This window comes from Centruroides sculpturatus, unplaced genomic scaffold, assembly GCF_000671375.1.
Source record: "Centruroides sculpturatus isolate CEXI.00-Female unplaced genomic scaffold, Cexi_2.0 scaffold269, whole genome shotgun sequence".
Taxonomy (NCBI): Eukaryota; Metazoa; Arthropoda; class Arachnida; order Scorpiones; family Buthidae; genus Centruroides; species Centruroides sculpturatus.
In genome coordinates, this window is record NW_019384601.1 from 387,878 (window position 1) to 405,878 (window position 18,001).

The following is an 18,001-nucleotide window of genomic DNA, read 5'->3' on the forward strand; positions in this document are numbered from 1 at the left end:
CCAGGAAGAAGAATTCACATTTATTATTGAACAAAAAAATTCCCAAGTCGAACTTAGACGAGAGTGACGTATATCCGGTGTGTCGAACTGTCGCCTTTTTATAGCGTCAACATCGGACTCGCTGACCAATTAGTGCTTACTGAACCGTAGCACTATGCAAATGTCATGTGGTTTATCAACCTTCTTGGCCCCCGAAATGTTTGGTGAAGAAAATATGGCCCGCGGGCTATAATAAGTTGGACAGCGCTGGTATAGATGAAAAGTCTGTTGTGTACAATTTTTTTTGTTCTAAATATTTTAAACAATAAAAGAATTAGTCTTAGCCAAGTAGAAAGAATACACCTATCTTTAAATTTAAAATTTGTTAAATTTTAAATTTATTTTAAATAAAATTGTTTAATATTAGTTAAATATTAAACAATTCCATTTATTAAGAAATTCTTTTACAAAAATAAATAAATGTTTTCAACATTTTATATCAGAACTTGCAATTTATTTTAAATTACCAAAACAATCTGAATAAAGAAATTAGATATCTAAAGCATTAATTATTTTTAAAAACACTAACCCACAAAATCGTCAAGAGATTTTAAGTAATTAATTAATAGAATTTCTCATAGCTTTTCATTATATAATCTAAACATTAATTTGTCCAAAATATTCACTCTATGCTACTCATTCGTCAGAAACCTACTAAATTTTGTTTTTTTAGTAATTGTTTTCAAATTAAATATGAAGGCTGTTTCTTTTTCAACTTCTGATGGTCCATAAAACAAAGACAAATGTAAATAACAAAATGAATTTATTACCAAAAGTTAGATACAAATATGGTTACTTTACAACATAATCACCAAGATTGAGGCATTCGTCATATCTGTGGATGTGCTTTTCCATCCCCTCTTCATAGAGTGTTGCTGCCAGTGAATTGAGATGGCCTGAATGACATTGTTTTGAAGATCGTCATTAGTCTCAAACCTCTGCCCTCCTAGTCACATTTTCAGTTCAGGAAAGAGGTGAAAAGTCTTCACACATTAAAAAGTTCCAAGCTGGGTGGAAATCTGAAAGGTTGAAATCTTCACCACCTTTAAACACCCAGCATATAGTCCCAATTTAGCACCGAGCGAATTCCATGGCTAGGCAGGCAGAGGTTTGAGACTAATGACGATCTTTAAAACAACATTAGGGCCCATCTCAAGTCATTGGTGGCAACATTCTATGACAAGGGGATTTCAAAGCTCGTCCACAGACAGACAAATGCCTCAATCTTCATGGTGATTATGTTGAAAAGTAACCATGTTTGTACCTAACTTTTGGTAATAAATTCATTTTGTTATTTACACTTGACTTTGTTTTATGGACCATCAGAGGTTGAAAAAGAAACAGCCCTCATATGTTCATTTGGTCAATGATTTGGGCATTATATTTGATGAAAACTTACTTTTAAATCTCATATTGTTAAAATTACTAAAAGCCTTGCCATTCAAAGAGATATACTATAGAGACACTGCAGGAAGCAGCCTACCAATCCAGTGACTGCTTAAAACATGCACATATGCAACCTTAGACACACATGTGCAAGTTTTCAAAAGTTAATTTTGTCATGACATGGTGTATGGAGTTGTAGCACATAAGATGCGCTAATTCCAATATCTGTTTTCAATGTGTAGGTGTTCTAAATATTCCATATTCCAATTTAACAACAAGACCTATTTACAAAAACGAGGGGTACCCATGGGCAGCCCGCTGTCTAGTGACTTATGTGAGCTGGTATTATGTAGATTGGAAGAAACAGTCATACCAAAGTATAGTCCTAATATAATTATTTATAAGAGATATGTGGACGATGTCTTTATTCTGTGGAAAACGAAACCACACATCAATGAGTTTTTGAGCCACATGAACAAAAATTCATACGGGCTTATCCTGAAACTAGATCAATTAACTACCACCAATGCACACTTCCTGGACATCAACATCATGCTCAACGGTGGAAGTATTGATACAGGTATATATTATAAACCCAGCTACATCCCATGGTTTATACCGGCAAACTCAGCGGACCCGTACAATTATAAAATCGCAGCATTTCAAGCATTGGTTAGAAGAGCATTTAAGCACCCTTCTAAATGGAGTGACACAATAACTGAATTACAAAATACAGAACGCATTGCAGTTGCACATGGATACAGAAAAGAACTAATATGAGGACTGGCAAATGCCTATTTACAAACTCATGTAACATAAGAGGCACCCATTACTCAAAATGCTAATCAAGATTCAAACAGAAGACTCAACATCGTTGAATACAGCAAACAATTTCAAGCGTTATATAGAGAAATTGCAACTAAAACGAACACCAGGGTAGCATACCGAAGAACCCCCAATATATATCAATTACTATGTAATGCAAAAGACAAACAGAACGATCTTAGAGCTCCGGGGGTATATAGTATTCCTGTAAAAGATGATCGATTTAAACAAGAAATGGTATACATCGTTGGATTGAACGCCTCTGTTGGAAGCGTTCAATCCAACAGAGAATTAAGGAGCACAAATATGACATAGAACATGCTCGTTACACCACTGCACTATCCACCTACGCAACCGACCCGGATATTCATGCAGAACTATCAAAAGCCAAATTAATAAATAGAGCTTTTAATACGGACCACATCAGAGCCCTTGAAGCCCTGTAAATCTACAAAGCCGGCAGGACGGGGAGATGTATAAACACCAAAGACGGCAACACGCTTTCTTATGCTTGGCGTTATGTATGCGAAGAACAACAAAACGATGACGATACGTAACACATGCATGAATTCGATTATATTTTAAAACTAAACATTCATTCTAAAAATGGAATCCAAGTATTTTAACCTGAAGCAGGCCTCGACTGAAGCCGAAAACGTTTGTTTTTACGAATAGTTTACAAGTACTGGATAATAAAGGTTTAGTAAGTGCGATTTTAATAAAACCTTCATATAATCTACCCCACTGCACATCCTGTGCCTCTGGGCAGCCACTGAAAGCAAGATATTTCTGGTATGTTGCTTAGAAGTTGCTATCTTAGGCATTAAAGTATTTTTCTATTTTATTTCTGCTAACAAATCATTATAGCTATATATAAACAACCAAGCCCAAATATTCTATAATAATTGTAATAATTTCCAGATTATTTGGACTACAGTTTGGCTAACTATTAATAATTAATATAAAAGTTTTTTCTATAGATACACTAAAATTAACTAACAATAACTGCAATAATTTTAAAATTAAATTTAATACTTTTATTTAATTTGTATTTAACAATTAGTAAATTTAATTCAAAATAATAATTAACAAAATCAAAATTAAAGATGAGATTACCTTTTTACTTTATTTTTTAAACTCTGTAATGTATAAATCCACTTTACATTAATTAAACTAACATTTGTATAAAATTTAAAATATTAAATAATTTTCAATCTCAGCATGCGTTAGCAAGAAATTCACCTTTGTATTTACTGGCCACTCCTGTAATTTGATTATAGTTGTTTATGAACTGTCCCAATTATGTAAATTAAGTGTAAAAATAAATAAATACAATTTATCATTTTTATTTCATGACTCATTTCCTTTTTCCAAAAATAATAATATAATAATCTTAATGCATTTACCACTTTCATTCTTCATAGTTATTCTAACTTAGATTTGAAAATTTTTTAATTTAAAAAATATTAAATTTATATGATTAATTATGTGATAATATTATATTTCTAAGAGTTAAATCTTTTTTAATATTAAATAATTATTGTATAAAAATTTAATTATTTTTAGCTTCTTGTATTTTATATTAGACTGAAGATTAATCTGTATTTTAATAGCAAATATTTATTAAAAATTGAATCTTAATCCATCAAAAGATGTCAGGGTTGTAAAAACAGCAGGAGCATACTGTAGTTAAATAGTTGGTGTCATTTCTCACAAACATTATAGAAATTGTGATAGTTATATATATGTATAACTAACATTTGTATTATGTTTGAATAGAAACTGTAATATATATATGATATATATATATTATATATATATATCACAATTACCATAAGTAATTGTACTATAAGTAATAATCTATTAATTGTGAGATATATATCACAATAGATATATAGATATATATATGCAGTACAGCGTCGTTTATCCGAATCAATTGGGGACTGGGGTTGTTCGGATAACTTATTTTTTGGATAACCAATTATGTACGAAAAAATATATTAATTTATCCCGTGTTGAAAATTTTCTCCGTTGCGTGTCGCTTCGCATTGAATTTTCGTCGATGTTAAGCCTAATGAAGACTATTGTATCGTTAAAAATTATTTTTTTATTTTGTACAAACAAAATAAATATATTGAAAAATATAAAAACAATAAAAAATTATACTTCAGAAGTTAATTTAGTATCAAAAACGTAAAATATTTGAGTAGCCGAAGACATAGCCAAAGATTACAGTGCCACAGCACTGGCAAAAATTTAAATTTGCCGACTAGAATGCTTTCGGATAACAGACGTTTCAGATAACCAGCTTTCGGATAAACGACGCCCTACTGTATGTGTGTGTGTGTGTGTGTAGTATTTATCTAATTCACAGCTAAAGTCTGTGAATTAGATAAATCTAAAATTAACCAGGTATTGTAACTTTATCAAAGTCTTTTGGCTAAAGTAAGTAATAATCTATTAATTATTCATTCTGAACTTTAATCATCCATATTAAGTGTTTTTTTTTGTCACAAATAGATAAAGCCAAAAATAGATAAATGAAGCAAGAATAAAACTTAAAATTCAAACCTATCCAGATAATGTGAAAGTCTACCCATCACTTTTTTTAGATAGAGCTGAATGTAGATGTTACTTTTTTATGGACATATACATTTTATTTTATTAGATACTAGATTACCAGGTCTGGCAATAAATTGCCAGATTTCAAGCCAATTGGCATAGGATGACAATTTTTTGAATCTGGCATTTTTTATGCCTACAATAAAGTTCTTAAAAATACGCTTGTAAACTCCAGGATTACATTATATTAATAAATACAGTGAAACACAAATAAAAAATTAGGTTTCTTTTTTAAACACATACAAGATCACATAAAAAAAACATTTTGAGCTGAGTATTTTTTATATGATCTTGTATGTATTCAAAAAACATTTAAGATATCTATTTTTGTATTTGTCTTCAACTGTATTTATTAAAACACTTAAAACTTTAATTAAGCCAATTAAAACATTAAAAGCTTTACCTCTAGTAAAGCTGGTAAAGTCTTTTATGTTTTCTCAATTATATTTATTATAGAGATGAATGAATGCTATCCACAAACATTCAAATACTACGAAGTATTCAAGATCTCTAATATGCTGATGAAAAATAACTTTGAATACTACAAATATTTTCACAATATCATGCCATACATATCTACAGTCACAGTGGCAGATCCAGAAATATCCAAAGAAAAACAAACTAAAAAATTTTAAATATTTGAATAATTAATAAGTACCTTTTATTAACATATGCTTGATGATCATATTGTAGATGGTCTGATAAACCATATTTGATATCATAAATGTTTTTAGAAACAATGTTTTGAAGTTCAAACAAACAAATAATTTTTTTGTGTCAATGGTGTCCTCTTATATCTGCCACTGAATATAGACTGAGCTTCTTCAGCACCTCTATATTAATTTATGATAAAAACAGAAACAGACTAGATCCTGATAATATTAAAATTGTGTTTTGTTAAATAAATATCTGCAGTAGGTGTAAATGAGAACAATTATCTGTTAATTTATTATAGTTAAGATTAGAATACTAAAAAAAAAACTACTTTAAAACTCAGAGTCAAAATTAAAAGTTTAAACAACCCAAAGCGTGTTCAGCAGAAAATAATAAACTATAACTAAATCAACACCTGTTCACTCGCTGAGAGATTTATTCTTAACACAAACGTTTTCAATCCAATCAATGGATCATCGTCAGGTAAATTTACCTGACGATGATCCATTGATTGGATTGAAAACGTTTGTGTTAAGAATAAATCTCTCAGCGAGTGAACAGGTGTTGATTTAGTTATAGTTTATTATTTTCTGCTGAGCACGCTTTGGGTTGTTTATATTGGTATGGCGACACCGGCTGTATTGTATAAGAAGTATAGAAAAATTGCGTTAAGACTAGTCAAGGCTAATTGTAAATTGGAGTTTTTGAGAGAGTGTATGAAAAACAGAGTTTTTCCGATGTCTATTTATAGGCTACAAATTCCGAAAGAGTGCCTTTCGTTAAAACGGGGATTTTGCCTGGCATGCCTTAAGAAATCTATTAAGTTTGCAAAAAACAAGAAGTTTGGAATTCTGCGACGCCTCATTGAAATAGAAAATAAAGTTTATGGGGAGAATCCAGATAAGCTTTTGGAAATGAACTTAGGAGTTACTAGTCTTACTGATGTCGTTTATAACAACATGAAAAAACGATACATTAAGAAGATGAGATGGATCATTTATAAACAGATACCAAAAGGTACTAGGAAAAGTGTTACAACTTACGAAGTATGGGACCAGATTGAGGTACCGAATAGGGTAAAGGAGATTCTGAAAAAAGGCCCGAACTTCGTCCCAGAAAATCCTAGGATTTGGGAAACTACACTCCAGGAGATTGAAAGAGGAATTGTGGGGTTAGATCCGGTTGACAAGGACTACATACGTTGGAAAGCGGTGTTAAAGAATCAAGAAGCATGGAAAGGAAGAAGTAATAATAAAGACATCGCATATGCTAAGGGATGGCTGGAAGAGAATAACTTAGTCGCAACAAGAGCGGATAAAAGCAAGCAGATCGTTGTAATGAAAAAACCTACCTATGATGAAGCATTGGAAGAATATATCAGAAAAACTGATTGTATTAAGATAAATAGTAACATAGTTGAAGCAATTGATAGAAGGGTTAGAAAACTGGGGGGAACAAAACTGGCGAAGATATTACCTTTTTTAGTGAAATGTCGTAACCCTAGACTAGGGACCCCTAGATTATTTGCCTTTGCTAAGACTCATAAAGAAGGCAAGAAAATAAGGCCTATTGTGGAAAAACGAAAAGCGCCTACGTTTCTCCTTGAAAAAAGGTTGCATGAGTATATCTCCTCCAAGATGGAAAGTAATGAATTGGTGGCTAAGGATCCTGTGACGGTGGTCAAAGAACTACAAGAGGTTACCTTAGTAGATGACGAAGTTGGGACTGTTTTGGATTACGAAAATTTGTTCCCTTCTGTTAAGATTGAATCTTGTGTAGAAGCGCTGTTCGAGTTCTTGATTAAAGTAAACCCTACATTAGCACAGCATAATAATGAGTTGGTAGAGATGGTTAACCTTGTTTGCTGCGAATCCTTCTTTGCATTCGAAGGTCAAACGTATAAGCAATGTAGAGGGGTCCCTATGGGAAGCCCAATTTCAGGGCTGTTATGTGAGCTTGTTGTTAGTAGACACGAGGTTAAAGTTTTGCGTAATTTCAAAAACAATATAGTATACTACAAAAGGTATGTCGATGATATATTCATAATTTGGAATAGCAATCGAGTAATTGCTAACTTTATAGATAGGATTAATGATAATGAGGATGGCCTTAGCTTAAAACTAGAGCAAAAAAGCTCTGTTATGGTACATTTTTTGGACATTAATGTTATGTTTAGAGANTTTAAGGACTAACATGTCTAGATTATAATAATAAGTATTAAAACTTTATCACAAAAAAGGATATTTTAGAAAATTACTTTTACAGACACTTTCAATTTTTACTTAGAAATAGATAAATTCATTTATTATAAATATAAAGAGACAATCAAAAATTTATTTGAAAAACACAAATATTTGTTTTATTTGGGTTTCTAATTAATAAAAAGCGATGAAGCACTATTTTAAAGTGCATTTTTATTCAACTAATATATTTATGAATAAAATGTAGCCCAAAAAGTAGGCAAAGTGCCAAATGATATTTTTTACATCAAACTAAAAAAGTAGTCACATTTGGTACAATGTAGCCAAATCTTGCAAAGCTGGAAGAAATAATAAATAAAGCTGGAGTTGTGACTCAAAGGGTTATAGACCCAAATGCGAGGAAAAAAAGAGAAAGGACAAAACATAAAGAAGTGAGAAAGGTTGGAAAATTAAGAATTAATGTTACTGTGAAAGACCGAAATTAAAGAATGTCGATATTCTCCGGTGAATGTCCGAATACTACAAAATATACAAAATACATCGGTGAAAGTCCAAATATTTGGTTATATTATTATACATTCGAACAATCGCCAGTGTATGTTGACAAGCACAGATAAGCTTTGGTGGAGGTCGAAATGACACCCGAGAAGCCGATGTCGACAGAACAGCGACAGTCTGTCGCCAAATCCTTTGTGGGTGGCTGGAGGTAGGACAAGGTCTTTTGATCCCGTGAGGTGGAGATCAGTTTGTCAGGTCGAGTGGCAGAGGATGAGAGGGGTCATTGGTAAGGCGTCGGCAATATCCGAATAAAAGACACCATTATCAGATCAGTTTGTAATCATGTAATAATGTAATCAGTTCGTAATTTGTAAAGAAAAGTTACTTTCTATAGATGAGATTTCTTCTCAGGAAATATCGCTGAGAGAAACAGCTGCAGCTAATTCGAAAAGTGGAGGGCAAGGCTATACACGCTGTCATTGCAAAAAAAAGTGTTCCACAAATAAATGCAGTTGTAAAAGCAAGGGACTCTTGTGCAATTCAAAGTGCCATAACAGTTTAAATTGTTGCAATAAATAAGATTGTATAATGATAATCACATAATTTATGTGTAAGTTTATTATTGTATTATTTTCTTTAATGATTAAGAATGTTCTGTTCGTTTTAGGTTCAACAGTTTATTTAAATGTGATGTTACTTAAGCTTTCTCCTATTTTGACATATTAAAATGTTGCATTTTTGTCTTAATGTAATAAAAATATTTTTATTACGTTAAGACATTCACCATCAGTGCATGCTGAATGTCGACATTTGCTGGTGTAAGTGAGAAATAATGATATTTAGCAAATATTTCATACATACACAAAACGACTGTGTGAATGCTGACATTCACTGGAGAATGTTGACATTCGCCAGATATCGGTTATTCACAGTAACATCAATATTTGCATAACAGAAGATCTATTTAACCTTTCTCACTACTTTTTATCTTTTGGCCTTTCTCTCCTTTCCCCAAATTTGGGTCTCTAATCCTTTGAGTCACAACTGCAGCTTTATTTAGTAATTCTTCCTCATTCACACATCTCCAAGTATTTGGAAATATTTCCTTTCCACTCAAAAATAAAATATGAATAAAGGTTTATGGCTTTGTGAAACTTCTTTTTTGAGTTTATGACCTTGAAATAAATAAATAATAAAAAAAATTAAAACATTTCTCGGTTTTGTTTACATGTTTATTGGGCCACATTGGAACTTGCCTTGAGCCGCAGGTTGGACACCCCTGCTCTAAGAGGTAAAAATTAAATTTGAGGTCCAAAAGTTGCCCACTGTATCTTCTATCAGCTGATTATTCATATTTTATAGTAATTATTATTAATATTTTTTAAAAATAACTAGCTTTTAATACTAATATTTATACCATCTCTGAGATAGTATACTATTTTCATAATTTTTTTTGTTATTTAACAATTCTTTACTTTTATGCATAAAATTAAAAGATTCGTGTAACATTTATTGATATCCTTTCCAAAAATTTTGATACTTTTACCCCTTCTTATAGAACATTTGTCAAAAATTATATATTTTTAACCTACGATAAGTCATTTCTAATATCAAATTGTTTCTATACTATTCCAAATCATACTTTTAAGAATTTAATTCTATATTTCTAAAATTAAATTATATAAATTTAGAAATTAAATGTTTTATGTATCATACAGGAAATAGTGTAACCTATTAATAACATTGCATAAAAATGTTTAATAATATTTACACAAACAAGAAATAAATTTATTAAATAAATTATATATCTAAGTTTATGCTTAAATATAAAAATGATATCTTACTCAAAATGTCTGTTTCGTCTACAATTTCTGATTGTAGTAATTCTTCTAGCACATCTTCTAATGTCACTACTCCACTCATTTCATAAAATGGATCAAGATCACTTTCATTATTAACACGACGTACAAGGGCCATATGACAATTACCTAAAATAAAATTTGTTTTTATTTAGATTATAATGATCAAAACTGTTGTGTAAATTATTAAATAGCAAATCATATAAATAATAAAATTTTATGAATTTTTTTATTATTAACAGATAAATCAACTCAATATATCTGTTAATTATAAGCTTTATCAAATTCAGACAATAAATCTGCTCTTAAAAAGAACCTTTAAAAAAAAAAAAACACATGTATTAATTCAGTACAGTAGACTGCATTATCCGGCCCAATCAGATAAGGAAAAAGCCAGATAGAATGAAGATTGATGATAAGACATTAACTATACAGTCAAGCATGTAAGCATGTCCCATATGTGGTTTATTTTTTACCTGTAATTTTTATAGTACATGTAATAAAATTTTAATACAAAATTTTCAGCAAAAGTTATCTGACAACACATCTACAATGACCATGATGCATTATGTATAAGATAACTGTATGTTTTATGAAAATGTTTGCAATCACACTATATCACAATATTATTATTTAATAATACTATTGTATAAACTATACTACAATCCCCTGCCAAAAGTATTAGACCACCCTTCAAAAATATTGATTTTGTAGTTTTGATTGCATATAACTATTTTCAGTTATGTTTTAAAAATTTCCTATATTTTTTCTCAGAATTCAATATTTATTTAACAGGAAAAAAATTCACACAATAGAATTTTAATGCATTTTAACATTAGAAAAAACTTAAATAATTTGTATGTGAGAGAGAAAACTTTTAGACCAGCAAAATTCCTCAACAAAAATATTAGACCACACTTGTTTAAAATCTTGTGAACCACCTATAGCTTTTATTAAAGCTGCAATTTGATTTGGCATTTAATCTACCAGATATTGACCCTCATTTAGTGTAATTTCATTCCCATCATCTATTTATAGCCAATTTCAATTCCTCCTTGTTGCATGATTTTGTTTTAAATATTTTTTTCTTCAATAAACACCAAAAATTTTCAATTGGATTCATATCAGGACTGTTTGATGGCCAGTCTTGATATTATATAGTTCTGATATTGTTTTGTAACCTGTTAGGGAATACTAAACTAAAGCAAGTGTTGATATAGCAAATTGTCTATGAACTGGCAACACCCATGTAAAAACTGCTTGAAACAAGAAAAGACCTGTTTTCAGTTGCCGCCAAGTTATGGATGTGTGAAAAAGTGCATGTATAGTCTTAAATTAGAATAAAGTTTAATTCTAAGTTAAAGGACTGCCTCATCATTGTTCTAACACAACCATTCTTTAATTGATTTGCTTAGGTGACAAGAAACATTTATATTGAAATTATCTTGTCATTCACTGTCTCCAATTATTTTCTCAATAGATGGAATCTAAAAGTAATTTAAAATATCTTAATAAACATCACTGTTTACAGTACCATCTAAAATGCAAACTTAGCCTATTCCACTTGCTGACATGCAGCCCCAAATCATTACGCTAAGTGGAAATTTCACATTTAACTTTAGGCATGCTTTGTTAAACTTTTCTTCTGAATGCCTCCACATTTTTGTGCCAATATTATCACAACATCCCAAACAAATCTGACTTTCATCTGAGAAAACTACCTTCTTCCAATCATCAGGTTTCCAGTGTTTATATTTTTTGGTCCAATTTAGTCACGGTTTCATCTGTTTGGATGTAATCATTGGTTTAGTTTTTATTTTTCTGGAATGGTAACCAATAAAATCCACACATCTAATAACTGTTCTTTTAGACATTCAAACTCCAAATATCTCCCAATCTTTTATAAATTTTCTGGAGGGTTTTTGTCTTCTAATTTTTATGATTTTCTAGGTTTCCCAGAATAATGTTGATTTTTGACACATCCAAATAATTTAAATTTTCTAATAATGTTTTGAACTATTACATTTATTAGTGTTGCAATTCTACTCTAAGACATGTTTTGTTTGAATAATGATAGTTTTAAATAATTTTCCATCCTTATTATGACCCATGATGCTGTAGTATACTTGCAGTTTACATGATTAAATAGTTTACGTGATTAAATAGTTTGTCTGGTTTCGTTAGTGCTCCCAAACATGTCAGAACATTTATTCTACTAATAATTATCAAGTTTTATTGTGAAATATTTTTGGATACACAACAAATTTTAAAAAGTTGAACAAAATTATATTTAAATACATACTGTCCCATAAAAGCATTTAAATAAAAACTTTCAACTATACAGGGATGGAATAAATGGAAATAAAAATTTCACTTAGTTTTATATAGTTTTTTCCAGTTAGATGAACTCTGTGACTTAAAGATTGGTTGATAAAGACATCTACCTAAAGCAGTTATCTCCAAACTTTTTTGATGATGTACCCCTAAAATGAAAATAATTATAAGTTGTACCCCTTAAAATATAATAAAATTTGCTAAATTTCCACTATAAATTCCTGCTAAATTTTTTGCTACCTGCAATTTGAATTTTTTTCTGTGTATGATCGCAAGTGATCGTAAACCTACTTCTTCAGGAGGATGACTATAAGATTAGACAAATTGAGGACAGGACACACATACAATATGTTGAAGGAAAACTTCACATACCCCAAGTATCACTTTGTGTACCACCTGGGCACACAAACTCACTTTGGAGACCACTGATCTAGAGGAAGCCCAGCCCATGACTCATGAGTTATATAACAAGAGGAACGCTTATGATCCAACTGCATACAAATATACTGTGTAATTGAGAACACTAGGTATATTTTTGTGAAATTAAGAGTATAATTAGGCACTGGTTTTGTTTTCAAGAATTAGAGTAATTTATTATATTGGATATAGTCTTTATACAAGGGCGTTTTTTTTCAAGCTCTGATAGTCCATAAAACAAAGACAAGTGTAAATAACAAAATGAATTTATTACCAAAAATTAGGTACAAACATGGTTACTTTTCAACATAATCACTGTGAAGATTGAGGCATTTGTCATATCAGTGGACAAGCTTTTCCATCCCCTTGTCATAGAATGTTGCTGCCAGTGAATTGAGATGGCTTTAACAATGTTGTTTTGGAGATCATCATTAGTCTCAAACCTCTGCCCTGCTAGCCACGTTTTCAGTTCAGGAAAGAGGTGGAAGTCTTCACATATTAAAAAGTTTCAAGCTAGGTGGAAGTCTTCACCACCTTTAAACACCCAGCATATAGCCCCAATTTAGTGCTGAGCGACTTCTGCCTCTTTCCTGAACAGAAAAGTGACTAGGAGGGCAGAGGTTCGAGACTAATGATGATCTTCAAAACAACATTGTTAAGACCATCTCAATTCACTAGCGGCAACATTCTATGACAAGGGGATGGAAAAGCTCATTCACAGATATGACAAATGCCTCAATCTTCATGGTGATTATGTCGAAAAGTTTGTATCTAATTTTTGGTAATAAATTCATTTTGTTATTTACACTTGTCTTTTTTTTTATGGACCATCGGAGGTTAAAAAAAGACAGTCTACTTATATTATAAAATTATATTTTATGCAAAATGACTACTAATCCAAACACTGTGTTGAGTAACAATAATCCACAAAACCTTTTTATAACAGTGTTGTGTCCTATAACAATCTTCACGAACATTTTCGATCTCCACCAAGGTCTGCTTCAGGTGGTGACTAAACGGTGTCTCCTCTTGACCGTTGGAACAATGACGCCTGGTCAAGAAGAGACACCGTTTAGTCACCACCTGAAGCAGACCTTGGTGGAGATCGAAAACGTTCGTGAAGATTGTTATAAAAAGGTTTTGTGGATTATTATATTTTATGAATTATATTTAATACAATTTGCTGCATAATTTGTTACAAATAAATTTATTTTACTGGAAATTACTATTTTTCCTTTATACATTTCTAACTATATTTATTAGTTAGAACTGGAAGTATATTATGAAATTTTCAACCTTCTTTTTCTTATTGTACTCTTATTCTCTTTTTCTTTTAAATAAATAATACTATTTATTTAAACTCATAGTCAATCAGAGAAAAGCTGTGTTAATTGCAACTATGTACTGTATTGCAAGAGATGTTTCTGAACTAGAATTAAGCTATCAAAATGTAGTCGCTGAGCTTCAAATTTGTAATTGACACTTCAGTCCATAATTTGAGATACAAAGGTTTTAGGAGAAAATAATTTGAGATAAACATGAAAAATATATTGAATTTAGGCTGAAAATGAAGGTGAAAAAAATTTTGAGATAAAGAAGTTTTTGAGATAAATATGTTTGAGATAGACAGGTTCAACTGTATTTTTGTTCAAATATTTTACATTTTTTTTATTTTTTATATTAGTTAAAACTAATTATATATATTATTAATATTTTATTTGGGATCAATTTTGTACCAAATCTGACTGCTGCTAACAATTTCCTTTTTTATATAGATAGAATTCCTCTTATTTTATAAGTTTTTAACATGTTATCCTAATATAGTATGACAACATTTTTTAAAATAAATGTTTTTTTAAATGTCATATAATTTCACTGAAAAACACACAAAATTCATTTTTTAAAGATTATTATTATTATTATTTAACAAAAATCGGAATAACTTATTTATAATATATTGATTTATTAATAAACTTTCCATTTTCTTATTCACTGTGTTGATGTTTCATTTGTGCATTTTCATCATAAATTAAAAAATTAAAAGTTTTCTTAATTCAACTCATAGACACTTATATATAATGTTTAATATTGTTCCATTCCTAAATGAAAAATAATTAGAAGAGTTTTACAATTTTAAATATCAAAACAAGTTTATCCAAAATATTTTTTGTAAAATATATACACATGAATATACTGTATATCTGTAGAGTTTTCTTTAATAACTCATTTAACAATGAAAATACTATGAATCATAAATTTAAACATGACTGGTTTAATCTTAAAAACTTTCAATCAATATAATGTTAAAAATAAAATGCTTATCAATAAAATATATAGACTTTTTGCATTTTGCAATTAATGATTCCTCATACAAAACTCAATGTACAATCATTAATTGCAATCAAAAATCTTATAAATCAATCTGAACACTAAACTTAAATTTTTGCTTTAATTTCAAAATTAATACTTAAATTTAAAAGAAATCTGTGATAAATTTTATGTATAGAACTAATATAATTTTATTATAAATTTGTACTTATTTCATAATATGCAGTTTACATATAAATTTTTAGATATTACCATATTACCAAATATTATTAAGGAAATAAAATAAATTAACATATACACATTTTAAGNTTTATATTGTAAATTAAACTAAATTCAGAAAATCAAAATTATTAAGTGATGTTTTTATCCTCATCTTGTAACAAATACAAATGACAAAGTATAGCATAAATTTAAAATCGATTCATTAACTATAATGACTGTATTCTAAACTTAACGAATATATTTTGGAATGTATATCATCGATTTATATTTGTTGTGTGAGTAGGATTGCTGCAAGTCAAAACCAGAAATAGGGACACTGATAAAAATCTACAGATAACCGACATTAGATATGTAGCAGCAACATGCATGACACCTATTGCCTACCATTCTTATTTGATCTTTTTCAAAATACAAATTGGTATAATTTTTTATAGAAATGAACAAATCACGGGAAAAATTTTCCAGTAGGGACAAAGTGTTCCAAATTGGGAAAATTCTAGAAAACTGAGAGTCTGGCACAACCCAGTATGTATGAAGAAAATGGCTGTAGAATGGTCAAAGACATTACTTAAAGATTGAATTTGATTTTCTGATTTTAGCAGTTTGATTACAACATGGTATCAAATTTAACATATATTTTTATATTAGAATAATTTCTATTCTTCCATGTAAAATCTTTAATGCTGTAAGTATCTGTTCCTGTTTTAAACTAACATAAATTAATTGTTAAAAATATATTAAAGAATAAAAATAAATACCAAAAGTCTAATTTATGAAAGGCATTTTTAAAGAACTTTATGATTATTATACTAATCTGATGTTTAGTTTCAATTTGGTAAATCTACCAATTACTAGCAATAATGATTTTAACAAATTTTAAAAAATTTATGTTTAGAGTCTCTGCTCAAATAATATTAATAGATATCATCATATTTTCATTACTATTAAAATATATTACAGTTTAAAGATAAGTGAGGGATACAAGCATCCCATTATATACAAAGAAAAGAGTCACACTCATATATCAACATTAGTTTATTGTCAAAGATTTAACAGAAGAATGGTTCATTTCATTCCAGACAAAGCAATCTTAACGGCACAATCTTCTGTTGTGTAAAAGATGGGAATCGATCAATGACAGTTTTTTTAAAAATACTAATAAGCCCAGAGATGTATCCTTTACAAGGAATGATGCCTTCCCCAGAAGGAACACTAAAATTATTTAAATTTTGTTGGACTTTGCAATGTATGAAGCTAAGTACAAATGGGGAAACATAACTACAAAAGCCACTTTGCTGTTCCATCTTCTCCACAACCTTCTGTTCAATAGCAATGTTAACAAATTATATATATATATATGTATTTTTATATATATATATTTATATATATATTTATTTATTTTATTTATATTTATATCATATGATAGTTATTTCTTAGTAAAAGTAACTTCCACCTGGCACGATGGGTGGGAACTAAAGATGGGTTAAGCACATCAAAATTTTAGTCTAAAGGTTTAAAAATGCCGGGTGGGAGAAGTCTGGACGGGAGGGAGGGGTAATAATTCTTCCATGGAAACTTGTACTTCGGTATGAGCTTGTCTGCATCGGGTAACAAATGTGCTTGCGCACCAATGAAACACAATCCGTCCACCCGCTTACCTGCGCACTAACAAAATTTTCTGAAATAAACTATGACTGTCCTATGGCAGCAGAGTGAAACACTTTACAAAAACAACTACAATCAATGCACTAAACGTTCAACAGAGATATTGGTGCAAACATCACAAAATTTTTAAAACAAAATTATGCTAAAAATGGAATGCTTTTCAATAATATTCACTACACTAGCAGACCCCGCCATGCGTTGTTATGGCTCAAAATGTATCTATTATAAATTTATAACACTTCCCCGTGGAAAGTGTTATAAATTTATAACACTTTCCCCGTATGTACACTTTCCCCGAATGTACACTAAGAAGAAATTTTTCGAAAAATTTCTTCTTAGTGTACATTCTCTTGACGTACCCTATTAAAACGCAATCAAAAACGCAAAAACCCGCATCTAAAATAGTATAAATAGAAGCAGAGTTCTTTACCGTAAGCCTTAATCCTAACCATCTCCCTTCAGTGGGGGGAATGCTTATCAATAAAATATATGGGCTTTTTGCATTTTGCAATTAATGATCCCTCATTCGACATGTATATTATATAAAAACACGTGCGTATTCGAATGCAGTGTTGTGTCAAAATTTCAAAGGAATCGATAGGAACAAACGAAGATTACATTTTTATTTATATAGATAGATAGAAGATGATCTGCTTTAGTTCATTTTCACAGAAAAGCATAATGCCTCACAGAAAAGCAAACTTAGGGCGTCGTACTCGTAGCGCCATCTGATAGACATAAAAGCCTTAACCTAAATTATATCTTTTAATTTATATGAATGTTTAACGGAATAATATACAGCTTATGTCCACCCTGAAGTTCCATTCTGAATATTGGTGAAAGAATTTTTGAAATCGGATGAGTAGTTTTGGAGATTACCTGCTGCATACAAGCTTACGTACAAACATTACCTCTTTATAATATTAGTATAGATTTACATAAAAATTTACA

At 30.0% G+C, this 18,001-nt stretch overlaps 1 protein-coding gene across 1 annotated transcript in view; it reads right to left on the bottom strand.

Moving 5' to 3' along the window:
• Nucleotides 1-18,001, bottom strand: part of LOC111624990 (metal transporter CNNM4-like) — a 48,463-nt gene that overhangs the window by 12,726 nt on the left and 17,736 nt on the right. Inside the window, exon 3 of the mRNA XM_023367999.1 lies at nt 10,070-10,213. Coding sequence (XP_023223767.1) covers nt 10,070-10,213 — 144 coding nt within the window. The remainder of the gene's footprint in view (nt 1-10,069; nt 10,214-18,001) is intronic.